This window comes from Protopterus annectens, chromosome 2.part2 (assembly GCF_019279795.1).
Source record: "Protopterus annectens isolate FY-2018-M chromosome 2.part2, PAN1.0, whole genome shotgun sequence".
Taxonomy (NCBI): Eukaryota; Metazoa; Chordata; order Ceratodontiformes; family Protopteridae; genus Protopterus; species Protopterus annectens.
Window position 1 is genome coordinate 885,694,592 of NC_056730.1, and position 19,784 is coordinate 885,714,375.

General features: G+C 43.0%; 1 protein-coding gene across 7 annotated transcripts in view; it reads left to right on the forward strand.

The window, feature by feature from the left end:
• Positions 1–19,784, forward strand: part of APC (APC regulator of WNT signaling pathway) — a 2,693,590-nt gene that overhangs the window by 1,547,159 nt on the left and 1,126,647 nt on the right. For 6 of the 7 annotated variants that reach the window (XM_044064201.1, XM_044064200.1, XM_044064205.1 and 3 more), the window contains one exon: positions 13,128–13,212. In XM_044064201.1, the coding sequence (XP_043920136.1) occupies positions 13,128–13,212 (85 nt within the window). Of the gene's footprint in view, positions 1–12,545; positions 12,889–13,127; positions 13,213–19,784 lie in introns of those variants that run through there. The other variant, XM_044064206.1, reaches the window with a different exon arrangement.

Genomic DNA, 19,784 nt, shown 5'->3' on the forward strand with positions numbered 1-19,784 from the left:
GAGGGCTGTTGGTGCTAATCTTGAGGGGGGCAACTTTGTGGTTACCCATCAATTAGTCCAAGTAATGTTTGAGTAGAGTAAGAAAAGTACTCTGCTTAATGTGGAGGGGAAGACTGTTCCATAGAAGTGGTATTCTCTGTGATATACACATCCCTCCTGCACGTTCTAAATCTTAAAAAAGAGATGGAGGTCCCTTGAGTGGGTATTTCACAGGATTATAGGAGATTACTAGGCTATCGACCTGGAGGTCATTTAAGTCTAGCAGTTTCAACCCAATGTAATACTGTAGAAATAATAATCAGTACCCAAGATTGCATTTAGTGATGACAGCCCATGTCCAGTAGGGTTGTGGACACTATCCCCAGTAAGAATTTACAGTGCCCCATCCACTCATCCATGTTCCTCTTGAACAGTGTCATAGAGGTGATCTGTTTCACATGAACTGGTAACCTGTTCCAAAGACATGACAGTCGCTGGGAGATAAATCTGTCCCTCCAGCATGTCCTATTTAAGTAGCAAGCCATATTTAAGTCCCTGGAATAGATAGCTCTAGACCCTTTTGATTTACAGATATGCAGTAAGTTCATTAGGTTTGGGTCTTGGGTTGGTCTTTAGGGCAGGCATAAGTCTCCCCTAAAATGTCTGTACGATACGAAGTATAGTGACAAGGATTTTAGTCGGTCCGTGTAAGGCACATGCTGGAGGCCTTTGATCTTCTTTGTTCGAAACCTCTGAGGTCTCTCAAATTGCTGTAGGTGCTTAGTACGGTACATACCGAATGGGTGTTGTACTCTATTATGGGACGGATAAGTACTGAGTATAGGGGTTATAACTCCTTTTGCTCTCAAGGCGATGCCTTAACTAATCAAGTGAGCTATGTGAAAAGCTTTCCTTACAATGGTAGACACGTGGTGGTCGAAGTTAAGGTAGCGGTCAACCTGTGATCCCAGGTCCCTTACCACTTCATGGGTACTTAGGGTATTGTTACTGATTTGATAGTATGAAGGGACATTGTTTGTGCTGAAGGGAATGATTATGCATTTCTTTGCATGCAGTTTGAGACTGTGACTAATGCACCAGTCGTTGGTCTGTGTGAGACTCTCCTGGAGTATACTGATGTCATATGGGGAATCCGTAATTGTACCTAGTCTGCAGTCGTTTGCAATCTTGGTCAGCCACAACTCTTTAGTTTTGACCTGAACTTCTGAGAAGTATATACCAAACAGTAGGGGGCCCAGCACTGACCCCTGTGGCATCCTGCTAGTAATAGGTCTGCTGGTTGATGTGGAGTCACCCACTTTTGATAGTGTGTGTCCGGTTTGTGAGCCAGTTGGCAACCCATCTTACAATGAAGGGATTTACATTCAGTTTGCTAAATTTATCAGTAATACCTGAATGTGAGATTTTGTCGAAAGCCTTTGCCAAGTCGAGGGATGCTGTGTGCACAGATTTAGCCTCATCAATGGCCTTGGTCATACTTTCAAAGAAATCCAGATTTAACAGGCGGGATTTGCCCTTCAGGAAGCAGAGTCGGGTAGGATCCAGGGTATGGAGGTCACCTATGTCTTTATTTATGAGGTCCATAATGATACATTCCATGGCCTTATAGATGAGGCTGGTCAGACTTATGGGTCTGTAATTCACTGGGTCTGTTGCTAGGCCACCTCTGGGGAGGGGAATCACTGTAGCTGTTCTCCATTCCGTAGGAACAAGGTCTGTGATTAGCCTGTGATTGAAAAGGGCACTTAGTGGTGATGCTAGTTCATGTTTTAGCCTGTTTAGAAGACAGCCTGGGATGTCATCTGGTCTCATAGAGGCCGTGTTCTTTGCCTTGGACAGGGCTTTGAGGACCTGTTCTATAGATATACAAGGTGGGGGAGGGGGTTGGGGAGGGTTTCTTGTAAGTTAGAGGGGGATAAGAGAGTGAAATCTTCGCCAAACCTATCCGCTAGCAGGTTTGCTATCTCTATGGAGTCAGTATGTGATGCCATTGGCCACCAGTAATGCACATGCTTGGGTCCTACCCTTTAGTTTAGGTACAATACAGCAGCTGAAAATGGCCTTATGGTTATCCTTGGCAGTACTTGCTAGGTTTCTGTCAAAGGGGCTCTTGGGGGATTTGACAAGTCTTATTGCCTGGTAAGGCTGAGGAGGGTGCTTTTCCATTGTTGGGTCCTTGTTTTTGTTTTCTTGAACTGCAACTTTTTGCATTTATTGTAGAGTTTGTTGAAGCTGGAAGTTTACCATGACAGCTTGATTTTACGTGGGGCTCTGGCTTTGATTCTGACGTGCGCAGACATGTTTATACACTTATGCAAGTGTTTGTACAGGGCTTTAGAGTAAGCTTTGGCATAGTTACCAGTTTCAGCTTGGGGTGGGGCTTGGAATGCATTTATACCTTCACCTAGGAGGGTATAGTTTGCCTTGGTGAGGTTTTTTAGTCTGATTACACTCTTTGTGAGTTCCGGTGTTAGTGTCAGTTCAAAAGTGGCTCATTTATGGTCAGTTTTAACAAATGAGGGTTCAACATTTGCAGCAGTGCACCTGTTTGACATGTTGGTGAGGACCAGATCTAGAATGTTTGTTCCTCTTGTCAGGGTATGAACAATTTGCTCCAGGGCATTTGAATTCACAAAGTCAAGGATCTTTTGTGCTAGCGAGTTTAGGCTAGAGTAGGTTTCCCAGTTGATGGTGGGATAATTGAAGTCCCCCATAACCAATGTGTTTGGTAAAATTTGGATAGTCTTCTGTTTGGTTAAGAAGGCTTCATGGATGTCGTGACCCATGGAGGGGGATCTGTAACTGGCTAAGACTTGAATGGGTGTCTTACCCACTGTAACCTGCACCTGGAGTAACTCCATGGAGTTGTTCAGTCTAACTAGATGAGAGGTGAATTTATTTCTAATATAGATGGAAACACCCCCTCCCTCAGATGTTCATTTTGTGATCTAAAGGTGTGGAAGGCATTATAGCCTTGCAGGGCCGGGGTACTCTCGGAGGCCTTAAACCAGGTTTCTGTGACTGCACAGACATCAACATCTTCTAGTGATAGAAATCCTTCCAGGGATTGCAGTTTTTGGTTTAAGCTCCTAGCATTTAGCAGCATGCCCCTTATTTTGTTCTGATTGGTAAATTTCGTGTTGGTAATGTTTGAGACCTTGCTTAAAAAAGGAACTGTGGAGAGGCAAATGCCTTTGCCAGCAGCCGAATGTCTAGGGGTGCCAGGTGCAAACTTCCTCTGGCAAAGCAGTGAGGTTTGTCGACCATGGCTTCCAAGGCAGATAGGAACTGGATCCCCTTGGAATGACACCAAAAACTAATCCAGTTATTGAAATCAATCATTTTTTGTTTATACTGTGGCATCCTTCTAGGTGAGGGTAGAATGCTGCTCAAAGCTAGGGACATACCCTCCTGGGACACACACTCAGAGAGCTCGACCATGTCTGTCTTCATGTACTCCAGTGAGGTATGTCTCAGGTCATTCACACCAACATGAACTGTGACGGAGTCATAACGGTACTTGTTGCTGAAAGACCCGAGTGCATGCGTGATTTGGCGAATCCTGGGACCCGACAGGCAGCTGACCATGACTTTCTGCTGGTCCAGCCTGGTGAGTGGGATATCCGTGTGTCTCAGTATTGAGTCTCCAATGTCAAGAAAACTTGGTTTTTGAGTGTTATGCCTTACGGGCTTAGTGGGTGAGACACTGGTGTTGCGGTGTGTCATGGGTGCTGTGGAGACTGTGTTAGCTATTTTGGAGGTCTCTGTGTTTCAGTAAGTTGAGAGAACCTTTGCATATGTGGATTTACGTGTTTGATGCATTCTATGTGAATATGTAGTGGTGGGTGAGTTGACATCTTTCTCCGTGTTACCGTTTTGAGTGAGAGAGGGCATGGCTTCTAGATTGTTGTGTAAATACATCTCTCACACTCTGTACTAGACTGTCATAAATAGAGGGTTGTCTGTGTACATAAAGAAATTGATACACTGCCTCAAGAAACCCAAGTCAACAAGGTTGGCAGGAGAAGCAAGGGTACTCATCCTTCTTGCTCATATTCTAGTACTCTGTGGTGGGCCAAGCACTAAAGAAACTAACTTAGTCTGCACTGGAGGAGAAGGTGGAGAAAACTGTCTGTCCCCTGTGGTGAGCTACCATGTCCCACCATGCACGTTTTTGTTGATGTAGTTGCCAATACCACATAATCTGTATGTGGGTATGTCTCAGTGCAGCATGGAGTGGTTTAGACTCGACTTCCTTAAGGAGGAGTATTATGGATTCCCAGTTTAAAAGGGAAAGTTTTTTTTGAGCCAGGCCCCTTATGAACCTGTGGAAAATCTCTTTAGGAGGACCTTTATGATTCCCCTCTTTCCTCCAACTTTTCCAAGCCTAGCTGTTCTCTGAATAGGAGAAAACATCCATCCAGACTGATGAAGTTACTAAGGCATTGCATGACTTTTCCTATGCTTTCACCCAAGAGGAAGATTTCACTTTGCAAACCACAGCAATACCGGCTATGGTCAGGTTTATCTCAGAACTCCTAAGCTCCTCCCTGGAAAGAGCCCTTTGTTAATAGACCAGTCTCCAGGCTCCTCCCTGGAAAGAGCCCTTTGTTAATAGACCAGTCTCCAGGCTCGGATTCATCTGCTGAAAAGTTTCATAGTGGTTGGGGATTCTACTTGTGGATGGTGACTTTCTAGTCTGTCATTCTCCTGCTCTTAGGTTCATAGGTTCATACTAGGCTATCTGCCCTAGGGCATTTATAAGCCTAGCCAGAGTGTGTTTGGCTTTCGCCACCCATTTTAAATTAATTTTGCTATGCCCTTTTTCGAGGTTAGTATACTGTGCCTCTGTCTAACAGTGACACAGAAGTGATACCCGGGGTAAACCTACGATCTCCCATCCACTCATCAAGATTCCTCTTGAAGAGAGTCAATGAGGGACTCTGCCTAACCTGGACTGGGATTTTATTCCAGAGTGAAGGGAGCCTCTGGGTTATGAATCTGTCTCTCCAGCATGTCCTATTTATTTCATTGCTGAGGTTCAAGTCTCTCGAGCGCGTAGCTCGATGGGATTTGGATTTTCTGAGGTGCAGCATGTCCATTAATTCCAGGTTGGACATGGCTTTATACGTCAGGCACAGATCGCCTCTGAGCAGGCGGTATGCCACTGAGAAGAGCTGGATTTTCTTTAACCGGGCAGCATATGGCATCTGTTTGAGCCCTTTGATCCTCTTGGTGAGGTACTTTTGGGGTCTTTCCAGTTGCTGCAGGTGTCTGGTAAGGTACATCCCAAAAGGGGCATTGTACTCAATTATGGGCCTGATGAGGGATGAGTAAAGAGGCACGATGACCTCCCTGATCTAGATGTGAATCCCTTCATGATTAGGTGGGCTATATAAAATGTTTTCTAACCACTTTGTACGTGGTTTGTCAAATGAGAGATTGCTATGAACTTGGGTCCCCAGGTCCCTAATTACTTCTTCTGTACTTAATGGATTACCACCTATGTGGTAATTTGTGGGCACTTTGTTTTTGCCAAAGGGGATGACTATACACGTTTTGGCGTTTAGCTTGAGGCCATGGCTCTGGCACCGGTTGTCTGTTTCTATGAGGCCCTTTTGGAGGATGCTTGTGTCGGCTGGAGAGTCGATTATGGCACCCAGTTTGCAGTCATCTGCGAACTTGGTCAGCCACAATCCTTCCGTGTTGGCCTGTACCTCCGAGAAATATATACCGAACAAGAGTATTGCATGGCTTCTGCGTGGTGTGTCAGGATTTGGATATCTTATAATAACTTGGTCATTAGGCTCCACAGAGGAGACTCCTCAAGTTTACTTTAGATGGGAATCACTTTACCAAGTGTTTTGTTTGGACTTTAATCTATGTCGTACTGTGTGTCAAGGTGTTGCCTGTTGTGCTAAAGGCTTAACAGAAAATATATATGTGTTCTCCTACCTGAATATCTGGTCCCTGGTGGCCCATTGAAGGAAATCTCTAGTTAGCAACCCTTCAGTGGGTGTCATGCGGTTGCAGTGTCTGGGGAGAGAAAACAACTGAGAAGTAATCTGTTCCCTTATTGGGCCTTGGTGGAGGACATTTTCCAATACCAGCTGATCTTGTCTGATGAGAAAGGACCAAGAGGCCATGACCTTGGTTGACTTGTTGAGGAGGCGTTGGAGGTTCCAGATAAAGTATTGCAATTTTTGGGATTGATTGTAGTCACACTTATTTGTTGTGTCTGTTGCTTGCTCTGTGGTAGTTAGTGTAGAGGATTAAGGTTGTGAGTAACTAATGGATTTCTTCTATAGTCCAGGTTTGATTCCTTCAGCCTCCATGTGCATACTATGTGAGTGAGCAAGTTACTTAACCAGACAAGACACTGGAAAATTGGGAAACTGAGCTAAGTCTCCTTGTCTCTTGGACCGCATCTCTAGTAAATATCTATAAACCTATAAGGGTGTAATATATTTTGTATGGCAATTAGCATAGTGAATTACGTCTGTGAGCTGTTAATGAGCTGCTTCCTGTTGTGCAGGGCTTGATTCCTTCAGCTTCCATCTTCCAACTGTGTAACTCTGAACAAGTCACGTAACTAGACAATGCTGTGAGGTAACTGAGTAATTAAACTAGGCTTCTCAGTAGTCTCATGGACCACGTATCGCGTAGCTATGTATGAGCATGTGCTTGAGAATACAAGTGTTGATTGGTATGTGTCAGTAAATTGCACATCCATTACAGGTTCATATTGCCTGGTCCATGTCACAGGGTCCTTGGAATAGTGGTAATTCTACTCATTCTTTGGGTGGTCATCCCATTCTTATAGCCAGACCAGTTTCAATTTGATGATAGATGCTTCAGTGACAAGGTGAGCAGCTCATCTGGACTTCACAGTGATTCAAGAGATTTATTTCCTGGAGAAGAAGCCCCCACATCAATTCTTTACAACTACAGGCAGTCCTCCTGAAGCTCAAGAACTTATTTATTTTATTTTGCTGTAGTTTACCAGGTTTGTCCGACTGGGTTTAGTCAAAAAACCCTAAATCACAGGAGGTCCAGGAAGAAAAACTTAGTGGGTAAGATTTTTCTGGGAGGACTCTTGACGGTTGTGTACTAACTAAACAAGCCAGGAGGTCACGAGGTTGTACCCCTGGTACAGAAAGGTGCATCTGTCAGTGGAGTATGGACAGAAAAACACATTTTGTCAACATTTCTCATTTCATAGGAGTTGAACATGTTGGTGTACTAACTAAATCACTCTTGCTTGGAGTTGCAGATCCATGAGACACGACCCTTTTAAATGTCTATAAGGCAATTACAGAAGACAGGAAGGAAAAATGTGGCTTTTTATGTTGAGATAAAGTAATGCATTACAGCTGATACAGAGAAAAGAATAGGAAGGAATCAACCAAGACTGCAGAAATTGGAGGAAGTTGTCTGAAACGGGGCAACTTCACTTTCATTGCAGAAACTGCCAGTTATTGCTGCTAGCAAAGAAAATATTGGAAGGAAGTAACAAGAACAAACAGGAAAAGGTATGAATAATCAGATCAGATTACCTTAAGGTAAGCAAGAAAGCTGAATGGGTTTGTAAAATACTGTAATGCACAGAAAGAGGCACCACCACTGGAAAAGACATTATTATCCCTTTATACAGACAGATGAAAGACCTCACCTAGAGTATTGTTTGTAGCTGCGGAGACATCATGACTTTTAAGTTTATGCATTCATTAGAGGAACTGTTCACAGAATGTAATAAAATTGATGTGCTGTCTGCACCAGAAGCTGTGAAAGGGAACCAGAACTTAATCAGTTTAGCTATGAAGAAAGAAATCAGAAAAAGGATAACACCGTGTAAAGCTAGAAAGACAGGTCATAGGAGGCACTGGGAAGTATTATTTCACAGAAAGGGTGTTGAGTTATATCAGTTGCATACAGTGAAGTATTACTGTCAGTCACAGTAACAAAAAACAAAAAATGCATGAGATGGACTTGAGCCATTTCTACTCCCTCTCCCAATGCCAGCTAATGTCATCTAGAGTAACTTACAGTGGATATAAAAAATGTACACACCCCTTTTAAAATGCCAGGTTTTTGTGGTATAAAAAGTGAGACCACAATAAATCATTTCAAAACTTTTCCCACCTTTAATGTGACCTGTAACCTGTACAATTCAGTTGAAAAACAAATCTGGTAGGGGAAAAACATAAAATATAAAAAAATGTACTATAAGCTGCTTGCATAAGTATGCAAACCCTTAAACTAATACTTTCTCGAAGCACCTTTTGATTTAATTACAGCATTCAATCTTTTTGGGTAGGAGTCTGTCAGCAAGGCACATCTTGACTTGGCAATATTTACCCACTCTTCCTTGCAAAAGCACCCCAAATCTGTCAGATTGCAAGGGCATCTCTTGTGCACAGCCCTCTTCAGGTCACCCCACAGATATTCTATTGGATTTAGGTCTGGGCTCTGGCTGGGCCATTCCAAAACTTTAATTTTCTTCTGGTGAACCCATTCTTTTGTTGATTTGGATGTATGCTTGGGGTCATTGTTGTATTGAAAGGTGAAATTTCTCTTCATCTTCAGCTTTCTAGCAGACGCCTGAAGGTTTTGGGCCAAAAGTGACTCGTATTTGAAACTGTTCATAATTCCCTCCACCTTGACTCAAGCCTCAGTTCCAGCTGAAGTAAAGTAAACCCAAAGCATGATACTGCCGCCACCATGCTTCACTGTGGGGATGGAGTACTTTTGGTGATGCGAAGTGTTTTTGCGCCAAACGTATCTTTTGGAATTGTGGCCAAAAAGTTAAGTTTTGGTCTCATCAGACCATAACACATTTTCCCACATATTTTTGGGAGACTTGATGTATTGTTTTGCAAATTTTAGCTGGGCCTGGATTGTGTAAGAAAAGAAAAGGCTTCCATCTTGCAACCCTACCCCATAGCCCAGACATATGTAGACTATGGGAGATTATTCTCACATGTAGTACACAACCAGTACTTGCCAGAAATTCCTGCATCTCCTTCAGTGTTGCTGTAGGTCTCTTGGCAGCCTCCCTGATCAGTTTGTCTTGTCTTTTCATCAATTTTGGAGGGGCATCTAGTTCTTTGCAACGTCACTGTTGCCCCATATTTTCTCCACTTTTTGATGACTGTCTTAAGTGTGTTTCACGGTATATCCAATGCTGTGGAAATTTTTTTTGTACCCTTCTCCTGACTGATACCTTTCAACAATGAGATCCCTTTGATGCTTTGTAAGCTCTCTGCAAACCATGGCCTTTGCTGTAGCAGGCAACTGAGTAAATGTCAGGAAAATCCTACTAGGATAGCTCATCAAACTTTATTTGGGGTTAATCAGAGTCTCTCTAATTGATGGCAGGTGTGTACCCAAGAAGACTGAATGCTGTAATTAAATCAAAAGGTGCTTCAACAAAGTATTTAGGGGTGTGCACACTTATGCAACCAGCTTATTGTACGTTTTTTATTTTTTATATTTTTTCCCCTAGCAGATTTGTTGGTTTTTCAATTGTATTGTACAGGTTATAGCTGCGGTGGTGGTGCTGCGGAAGCATTGTCGCCTCACAGTTAGACGTTGCCCATTCGATTCTCAGAGCGTCTTCTGTGTGCCGACATGCATGAATGGGCATTCCTTCGTTGAAGGTTGTGCGTTAGGCCCGGCAAGCCAGCACGTAAAAATCTACTGCCAGTCATTAGCAGACCAGAGTTCCACTGTGGCGACCCCTAACCGGGAAAAGCCTAAAGATACAAACAAACATTGTACAGGTTATAGGTCATATTAAAGGTGGGAAAAGTTTTGAAATTATTTATTGTGGTCTCATTTTTTATACAACAAAAACCTGGCATTTTAACAGGGGTGTGTACACTTTTTATATCCACTGTAGTTTAAAGGTTGGTACAAAATGGCTGGCCATGCTGTTATTTCTTGATGTGTCTGTTGTATATTTTGCAGTCTGCTCAAACAGTCTAGACTGCGATTCAGAATCAAGCAACAATACTTAGTTAAGTAAATCCATTGGGAACCCTTTTCATTTTTGTATCTTCTTAGAGACCATTAATGCTGTGTGTGTGTGTCTGTGTTCATCAGATGCCTACTGCTTTTTGTTGTTTTTGTGCAGAAATTTCTTTGACATGCCTCTGTGATACGGAGGTGTTTGGCCGTGCTACCCAGGGAAGTAAAATGCATCTGTAATTGACAGACTTTCATCATATTGCTCATTGCTGCAGTAGCCATAGCCACATGGATTATGTCATACCAAGGATACAGACAGCCAGCCAGCTTCCCAAGCTTTAAGGCACCATCAGGACAGGCACAGTAAGTGGCATTTACTTAGGCATGGAACATGATGCAAGCACTTGTGAAATGTGCAAGGCATTTTGGCTCAAAACTTTGTATGTACGATCATTATACCCATCTAGGCATAACTTAAAAGCATTTGTTGCTCTGCGTCCAAAGTCTGTGGCATCCTCAGACAAGAAACTTCTAGATATTTCCTTCAGGCTAGAGGGGAAGTGCATATAAGCCAGGGAGACTGAAGTCTCTATTGGGCCTTGTGTACTATTGAGGTACTCAACCTTCCCTTGGACTTGGTGTCTAGTTTGGCAGATGCCGCTGTTGATGTCCCTTGACTGGCCATCACTCCTGCAACAAGCATGTCTCACTAGAACAAAATGCTTCAATGGAGCGGATGATTCATCAACCACTCGAGCAATGTCTGCTAATTAAATGAGGATGGTTTGCTCTTGCTTATCATGGTAGATGACTTCTGCACAACAAAGGTCAGAACCTAGGGATTTTGACCCCGTGTACTCCTAATACCCCCAGTTATTTTAGTTTGTGTGAAATAGTTCACCAAGCCATGATGATTTATCTCCCTAAGTTCTCTGAGCTCCTTCTCTTCTCTCCCCTTGTGTGTGTTCCTGGATACATTCTCCATGTCTGCCTTGAGAACTCATCCTCAAGCCTTCTCTCATTGAAGTCAACACACTGCTAGGGTAAGAGCCATGTGGAGGGGCTTTATTTAGGCAGATATAATGGACTTCATGCTCTCTATGCTTCCCATCAAGGAGAGTATTTTTCATACAAGTCCCTGACCTTGCCCCTGTTAGTCTGGGGGTGCTACCCAGGTCACTATGGGGACTCTCAATGTTTTCCTTTTGTGAGTGCTTGCTCCCATGCAGTTTGCTAATGAGGGTACTATTAGGAGGAGGTTTGCTGTGCTGTAAGCCTCCCCCTGCCAGTGTGCTTACTGCAGTCCCTCCTCTGAGGAGTTGTGGCTGTGCAAGTACAGCTTTGACATGCTTACCCATAATGTCCACAGCTATCCTCCTGCTAACACTAACTAGCTGTCAAGTTAGTCGTTGAATTTAAGTCGCTTGGGCCATAGTTAGGACTTTACACCACAATGTTGGTAAAATTATTTAGTATATTAGCCTGGTTTTCTACTTCTTAATACTTCTTCCTTTCTCTTGTTTAGTAATCCAGAAAAAGGCCGACTTTTTTACCTGCATCCCAGTCTCCATCTGAAAATTTTATATGCCCTCTTTATCGGTTTTCTGGCTGCTTAGTATGCTCCCTTTTTCTCTCTGACTTCATTCTTTCATGTTCTTCCATGCCCTCCTTTTGTTAACCTCTTTGCCTCATTTTACATTGCTTCCTATATCATCTCATGACACTTATTTTCTGAAGCAGGTAATCATTCAGTAGCTTACTCTTTTCTTACACATTTCCTGTACTAATGCTAGCTTTTCCATCCCTCTGTGCTGACACAGAGTATGCATGAAGCAGATTGAAATATGTCACTTTTATGTAGTTCCTTACCTCCATCCTGGCTGGCATTCCGTGTCTGCCTCCAGTATTACCAACCCCACTCTGATATGGTCATGGTAGTCTTGTTTGCTTTACTTTTACCCTGTCCCCCGCATGTTGATAAGGACCAGGTCAAGGATATTAGCATTTATTGTGGGGCTCCCTACATTTTGCTCAAATCGGATTATGCATGAGAAAATATCTGTATACATTTCAGTATTTTGTTGCAGTCTTATCTTCAGATATGAATGATATACATAATATGATTCTAACAGTCCAGTACATAACTGAATGCTAATTTGAATCACAATTTGGTGTGTGCTGTGGACATTTGTAGTTTTTGCATTGTGTAAGAAATTTGCTGTGAGTTAAAATACAATAGATTTTTAGTATCATTCATGTTGTAGTTGCTTTTTATTTCCTTCAAAGCTGTACCATGTGTCAGCTTCAAAGAGCAGTTTTGCTTCAGGTTTAATTTAGTAACTGTTAAGTACAGATGTTATTAATGGATGTCAGTAAACAGTTCTGATGTACCCATTTACTGTCCCCTTAAGAAAGGACAAAGTCAGTGGGAAGGAGAGTGCTTGCCGTGAGTGACTGTAGTTGAATATATTGATTTACTGAACCAGAAACCGTGCCGTTGTTCTACTGGCTGCTCCTGTTTTAGTCAGAAGGGCTGGTACTTTTTTTTAGTACTTTGTTTAGCATTTGCCAAGGTGACTTCAGATATGTTGGTACCAGCTAATCTGTTTAAGCACTATAGAAGGATTATTAAGAACACCTGCCTTGCTAAATGTATTTTATAGGCTTCATTTACTGTTATGAATTATTGGAATCACTTCTGAAAATAGGAATGCCTTTTGTTCTTGGCGTGATGTTATGGTGGCTTTTATTGCTAGATGATATCTTTCAGCATATCGCTACTTTGCAGATGACTGTCGTGTTGGATGTACCTTGTTAGTGTACAAAATGTAGCAGTGGGGTGCCTCAAGAACCTTAAAATCTTTAGTGCCTTTAGTTACTGCACCACTTAAGATGACATGCCTCTGTGGTAACTCTAAGGTATTTGAATAAAATGATCTTTGAAGCTCTGTGTGTTGCCGGTAATTTCCAAACATTAACCCTGGGAAGGGAAGGAGAGGCATCTTGGCAGATCCTTGTGTGTACTATTTCACCTCTGTGTGGTTGTGTGCATGTGTATCTGGATGAGTGCCTCAGAGCACCATGCAGCTCAGGCTGCATGCACCTTGGACTACGGCATGATTATTGGGATACTGATTGTGCTTCACTCGTTGTTACAGGAGGTACTGAAACAGCTGCAAGGAAGCATTGAAGATGAAGTTATGACTTCACCTGGACAGACTGACTTGCTGGAACGTCTCAAAGGTAAGAAGAGAGTGACAGCGATCCCAGTGTTCTTTGGTGAAAGCTGTAGTTTGTAGCCTTATCAAAACCCATTTTAGATAAAAGATGTTGCGGCTGAGATTTTCATCTTTTGTTTTTGTCACCATTTCATTTGCTGTCTTTCATAGCAACATTTTTTTAATAGGATTTATATCAATTGATAATTATATGCTGTAATACTGTTACTCAGAAATGAGGTCGTTCCTTACATAGTCATCTGGGTTGGGGGAGGAGGAGAGATTTAACAGAACAGCTGATCAGAGACATTTCATTTTCTACCCTGCAGCAGTTCCTTTCTGTTGTATTATCTTATGAGGACTTTGTCACGCCAAGCAAGCTGTGTGTTTTAGCTGGTGCCTTTTGTCTACGCTTTGTCGTAAAGACACTGAGCTCTGAATGAACTGAAGGACAGTTTTAATAATTAGCCATTCACCAGTTTGGTGAAAATGTGCCTATAGTGTGACCATAATGAGTCCTTTCTTTTCTGAATGTTGTTAGTATGGTGCTGTTTCTAAAAGTAAAAGTTGCTCCAGCTAAGATGAGGCAACCAGTATCATGATAGGTTTGGCAGATCTTGACCCTGTGTTTTGCATTTGCTGTGAGAAGTGTAGGTGTGCTTGAGAAGTATGTTTTCACACAGAGATGATTGCAAATACATTTGCAGTTACTGTACATTTCTGAGAGTTGTAGGATAATTGATGTTTAACTATTTCATGTGCAGTTGCAAATTGCAGACAGTGTAATGTTTGCTTTTATTTAGTTGCCGTCTGAAGTTCTGTATCTTTTTCACTGATCTGATGCACACCAGGATTTAATGCACTGACTGTGTAAGTGCGTTCATCTTGCATCTTGCATCTGCCAGCTCTCGTTTGCTGCTGACACAGTTTGGATCTTGGTCAGTGCTGTCCTCAGTAAAATTTCCTAGATTTCCATAGCCTTTTTAAGGCCTTTGTATTTTTGAAAGTTGATTGAAATCCTGTACCTGCTGAATGAAGGAAGCTTCTTTGCAAGACTAAAAGTGCCCTTCCTGTGGCTTGAGGGAAAGCCCAGAATTTATTCCCAGAGTATGTTTGCAACTGGGAGTTTGTCAGTATGGTTTATGATATAAAATGCTTGCAACTAGGATTGTGTGAGTGTGGCTTGTTTCCATTTATATAAATGTATGATTGCCTATGTCGTAAGTGATGGTTGAATAAGGATGTTTCTTGTTTAAAAAAGGGCAGAAATTGAATAACTTATGTAATGTTGCTTAGGTTATATGATATATAGCAATATATGTGAAGCATGTTTGTAAATGTGAACTTGTGTATAGAAAAATGTGGCAAGTATGTATGTAACTTGAGTGGTTGCTGAGATATTATAAGTTGTTCACAAAATTTTACAAATATAATAGTTGTGTTTTCTGTGACTTGTAAAATTCAGTTTAAGACCTAAAACCTAAAGAATACTACCACTATAAAAACAGTTTGGGCTGAAGAGTTTGCAGTTTATACTTCTTTCATAACCCCTATAGTTCCAGAGATAGGAATATTGGTTTGAAATGTGAGGGCATAATTTGATTCTGTCAAAACGCTTATGCTCCGCCCATTGGAAGTTACAGTGCAAACTTCCTGAGCTCCATTGGAGTGAATGAGTTAATACAGTTTGATTACTTTTATATAAATGTAAATTTGTCTGTGTCATAATGATAATTCAGTAAAGGTGTTAAAAAGAATTTCTTTCTAGAGGGACTTCATTTGGAGAACACATCGAGACCTAACCGTTCTAGGTGTAATTGTGCATCTTGCACAGCCTGCATGTCTTCACTGGCATATAGGTTGTCATTTTAGTGGAGGTTGGGTCCATCTGCGTGATAGATGAGGCTTGAAGGGGTGATCACCCAGTTTGTACTCTGAGGTAGTGCATCACAGAGTGCTTTTCCTGCCCATGTCCCCAGCTGGTCTGTCCAGCCTAATTTTGGGGAGAGACTGTTCAAGTTTCTTGGTTGTGGACGGAGGATACTTGGGGTCAAGGCATTATCCCAGTATGTCTGGTCCTGATTGAAGAGTAGCCACTGAGTGAGACTGCTTTGGAGGTTCAAGTCCTAAGCCTAACATATCAAAATCTTAGTTGATTCTTTGTAAGAAATTGAGTTGCAGATGCAGGACCTCACCATACGGTATTATTTATTATGCCAGTGCCAGGCATGATGCAGCTGTCGGCAGGTTCATACTGGGCTATTGATCAGCAAGATCATATGCATCCTAGCCTCAGTATCCCATTTCATCATTATCTTACAGCACAGAAGTAGTTGTTATTTTTCCCCTTTCAATGACTGTGGAAGCAAGACTGGGTGTTAATTTACAGTTTTCCATTCTTTCTTCCATCCATTTTTTTAAAGAGGGTCGGGGAGCTATTTTGTTTATATTTAAGAGAAGCCTGTTCCATAAATGAGAGTATTTTTTGAGAGTGTTTTTTATATCTCCAGTAGGTCCTGTTTGTGCTACAGTGGAAGTGTATCTGTTTAAACACCAGATCAGTGTTGCAGTAGCCTGTGCTGTATGGGTCCTTTGCCAGACTGCACTTGAAAATACAGTGGTAAACTCAAATCACTCTGGACTCTGTGTCTACATCCATTGTCCTTTCACATCCCAGTCATGAGATTTGTGAAGAGGGAGATTGGATAGTGACCAGATACCTTGGAATCCATTCTCCCTTCTGACCCTCACCATCCAACACTTTAGAGTTGGCATGGGAAGAGGTTCCAAAGCAGTGCAAGTACAAGCTTTGTGGTATCCTTTAGACAGACATAAACACACAAATGTCAGGAAGATGTTGGCAAGTTATCAGTTTTTTGAATGCCTTGAATTGTCTCATCCCCAGGACATTTGCAGGTCTACAAAGACAATGCCACAGTGATGTGGTAGGTAAGCAGGGGGTACCAGAATGTAACCCTGTTTGCAAACTTACTGCAGTAGCCTGGGAGGTAGCAACTCAGCTCAGTTTGACTCTTAATGCATTCCATTAGAGCAAAACATTGCAAAGAAGTTCAGAAGGACCAGGACAGACCCCCCCAACAAATGAAAGTTTCATTCTGTTGTCTTCCAAGAATTGTTCCAACTGCGGGGAACACGTCAAATGCTTATATACCTAATCCACTGCCTTACAGGAGTGGAGAAAAGAAAAAAATCCACTATTAACAAATGCTGATCCTATTCATTCTGTATGTCCAAGCCAACTGATGGGTCTTCGGGCCACTTGTGTCTGAGCCAGCAAAGCTACTGCTCCAGACTCTAGCTGCTCTAGCTTTTCCCTCCCACAATGCATCTGTCCTAATTAAGCTAGCTTTCCTCAGATCTTGTTTTGCTATCTTCCCCATAGAATTTGATCTTTGAAGCTGTGGCAGCCAAATACAACTTGCCTTAATTTTTAAAAATATTTTGGGGACATTTTGTCTGGATAGCTTACTGTTGTATTGGGAATTTTGTTAACTGCTTTTGCTAAGTTTGAATTTGGTCACCTTTCCTCCATTGACTACTTCATAGCTGGATCTTCTACTTTGATGCATTTTAGAGCTCTTCTTATGTGTACTTAATATTTAATAGCTTATCTTAGCTTGTGTGCGTTTGTGCGTGTGTGTGTGTGTGTGTGTGTGTGTGTGTGTGTGTGTGTGTGTGTGTGTGTGTGTGTATATGTATGCGCATCTTAGACATGGGGCCAGATTCAGGAAGGCTTACACGGAGTTCAAGAGTAGTGTAAGCCTCCGTGTAAGCCTCCTGATTCAGGAACAGCCCAAATCTCCGTGTAAGAGACAGCTAACACGTCTCTTACACGGACTGGGCGTGGAAATGCTCAATACCTCATTTGCAGCTCCAAGATATGCAAATGAGGTATTTGAGCGATCCAGGAAGCAAAACCAGTCCGTGTAACGGACGTGTTAGCAGCAGAAATGTACTCAGCTGACAACTGAGTACATTTCTGCAAAATTAAAAACGGAGCTATGTCAGCTCCAAATAAAGGGTGCATATGTTTCATTAAGCATGCCAATGGCCAAATATGTGGCCATTGGCATGAAAAAGTGTTGCAAAAATAAGTTATATAACTTTTTTTTTCACGGGATTTTGTGTTTAACTGCAGCGCACCAGCAAACGGGTGCGCTACCTAAAACTGAAAACCAAAGCTTATAAGCCCACAATTGTGGGATATATGTATTACATTGAATGTCAATGGAGGGACTTGCAGACCAAAAACAATATGGCCTCCGTTCAGTGGTTGTCAAGGGCGGGAAGCTCCGTGTAAGACATGTAACTAAGCATTACTAGGCAATCCTATGTAAATGAGGGTTACAATACTGAATCACACTGCCACATAGGTAATGAGCACTTTCTGAGTAGTGTAAGAGTTAGAGAAGGGGAGGAACAGAGTAAGAGGTAGGTGACATCACGGAGGGAAGGATAGTAATAAATGTACCAGATTGGAGGGCAATGTAAGGTAACAGATGACAGACAGACATCAGGGAGGGAGGTGTGTCTCAACAGAACACTAGGAAAGTCGAAATTGAGGGTGCACGCTATCCCTACACTCAAAGTTTCTTGATATACGTGCATCTTGTGGCGCTGCGTAAAGGCAGGTTAAACATGGGAGCGTGTTGCAAACTGTTTACAACGGTTTGCACGGGCGCAGCACGCAGTAAGGCAGTGTGCGCCGCTTTAGCATGAATCAGTTTAGCTAACACCGGATGTAAGGATGTGTAACACCGCAAGGATGTAACACCGCTGTAAGGATGTGTCTTGTGGCGTTTAAGCTGGTGTGCACATTGCTCCCCTCAGGAAACAGAGAGGAAACAGGAAACAACTAAAATCCAGGTAAACTGCCAGAGGATACTACTGGAGTTAATTGGTGGAAACAATTAGAAGCAGGCAATTACACAGGCAGACTAGAAGCCCAACCCAGCACTTAAAACACTGCAAGGAGCTGTGCAGGCTGTTTCTCACAACAGATACTGCCAGAAACTAAGCTATCAGAATTGAAAACTGAAAAAAGCTGAACTCGGAGCAGAAATGCTAGGGGCTGCCATAGCTATTATAGTCAGGCATAGGCGAATTGCTGAGGGTGGTGACAATGCAGATGCTGACAGACAACCCAGAGTGAGGAGAAGGAGAAGAGTATACAGGCCCAGGGTCACCTACCATGGGTTACATGAGCTGGAGATAGTAGAGCGCTATAGAGTGGACAGAGAGCTCCTGCAGCAGATTGTTGAGCTGTGCAGGCCACGCCTCACACACAGAAGCAACAGAGGGGAACCCATCCCAGTGGAAACCAAGGTATGTGTTGGCCTAAGAATACTAGCAACAGGTACCTTCCAGAGACCAACTGGCGATATGATGGGGATATCACAGGCATCAGCCTCCAGGGTACTGCACCAGTTCCTGGATGCCATGTCACCACATGTCAGTGATCATATATATGTCCCTAATGACCGTGAGGTTGTGGCCAGCAATATGCGTCTCTTCCAGCAAATAGTGGGATACCCTGAGGTGCTGGGTGCAATAGACTGCACGCACATACGCATCAAAGCACCAGCCGGTGAGCGGGTAGAGCCTACATTAACCGCAAGGGATACCCCTCCATCAACTGCCAGGTCGTGTGTGATGCCCAGGGCATAATAATGAATGTGTGTGCTGGCTGCCCTGGGAGCTACCACGATTCCCACATCTGGCATCTGACGCAGCTGTACCAATCATTTGCCAATGGGGACTTCCCACACGGACACCTAGTGGGGATGCAGGTTATGCACTTGAGCCGTGGCTGATGACACCCATCAGAAATGCACACACACCTGAACAGGAACGCCATAATGAGGCACACGCACAAACACGTAATATCATAGAGCGTGTGTTTGGGCTGCTCAAGTCACGGTTCCGGTGTCTGGACACGTCTGGTGGAGCTTTGCAGTACACACCAACTACATGTACCCAAATGATCATGATATGTGCTATGCTACATAATATGATCCTCGGAAACAGCTGCAGCAGGACCAGCACAGGGCTGGGCCAAACATCCCCACCATTGCCAAGGCCACCACAGGCAGGGGTGACTCGGAGGAGGAACAACCTGACCTTGTCCCAGTAGGCAGAAGGAGGCGTGCCCAGTATGCCCTGGCCTTGGCAAAGAGGCAACGATAGCACATACGCTTGGTCAGTAGGAACACTGGGACTGATACCGCTCTGACTCACTCATACAGTAACAGGGATGCCTAACATGACACAACCTGCTTCCAAACGTACAGGGAGTGTAGTATGTGTATCCGACAGAGGTGGCCCTGCAGCACCACCTGAGGCATGAATGCCATGTGTTAAGTAATGTAATATCATGTACAATATGCACACCTGAGGACCCCAACTAACATCCATATCCACGCATATGACCCTGCGGAAACAGCTGCACGTCATACAGTGATGTACATGTACAAAAACATGGAACAAGATACAAAATGAGGGTGACTAGCAATAAATAGCATGGATAACCACACACCCATGTTTGTACCACAACAAGAAGCAACATGGAATAGCCAT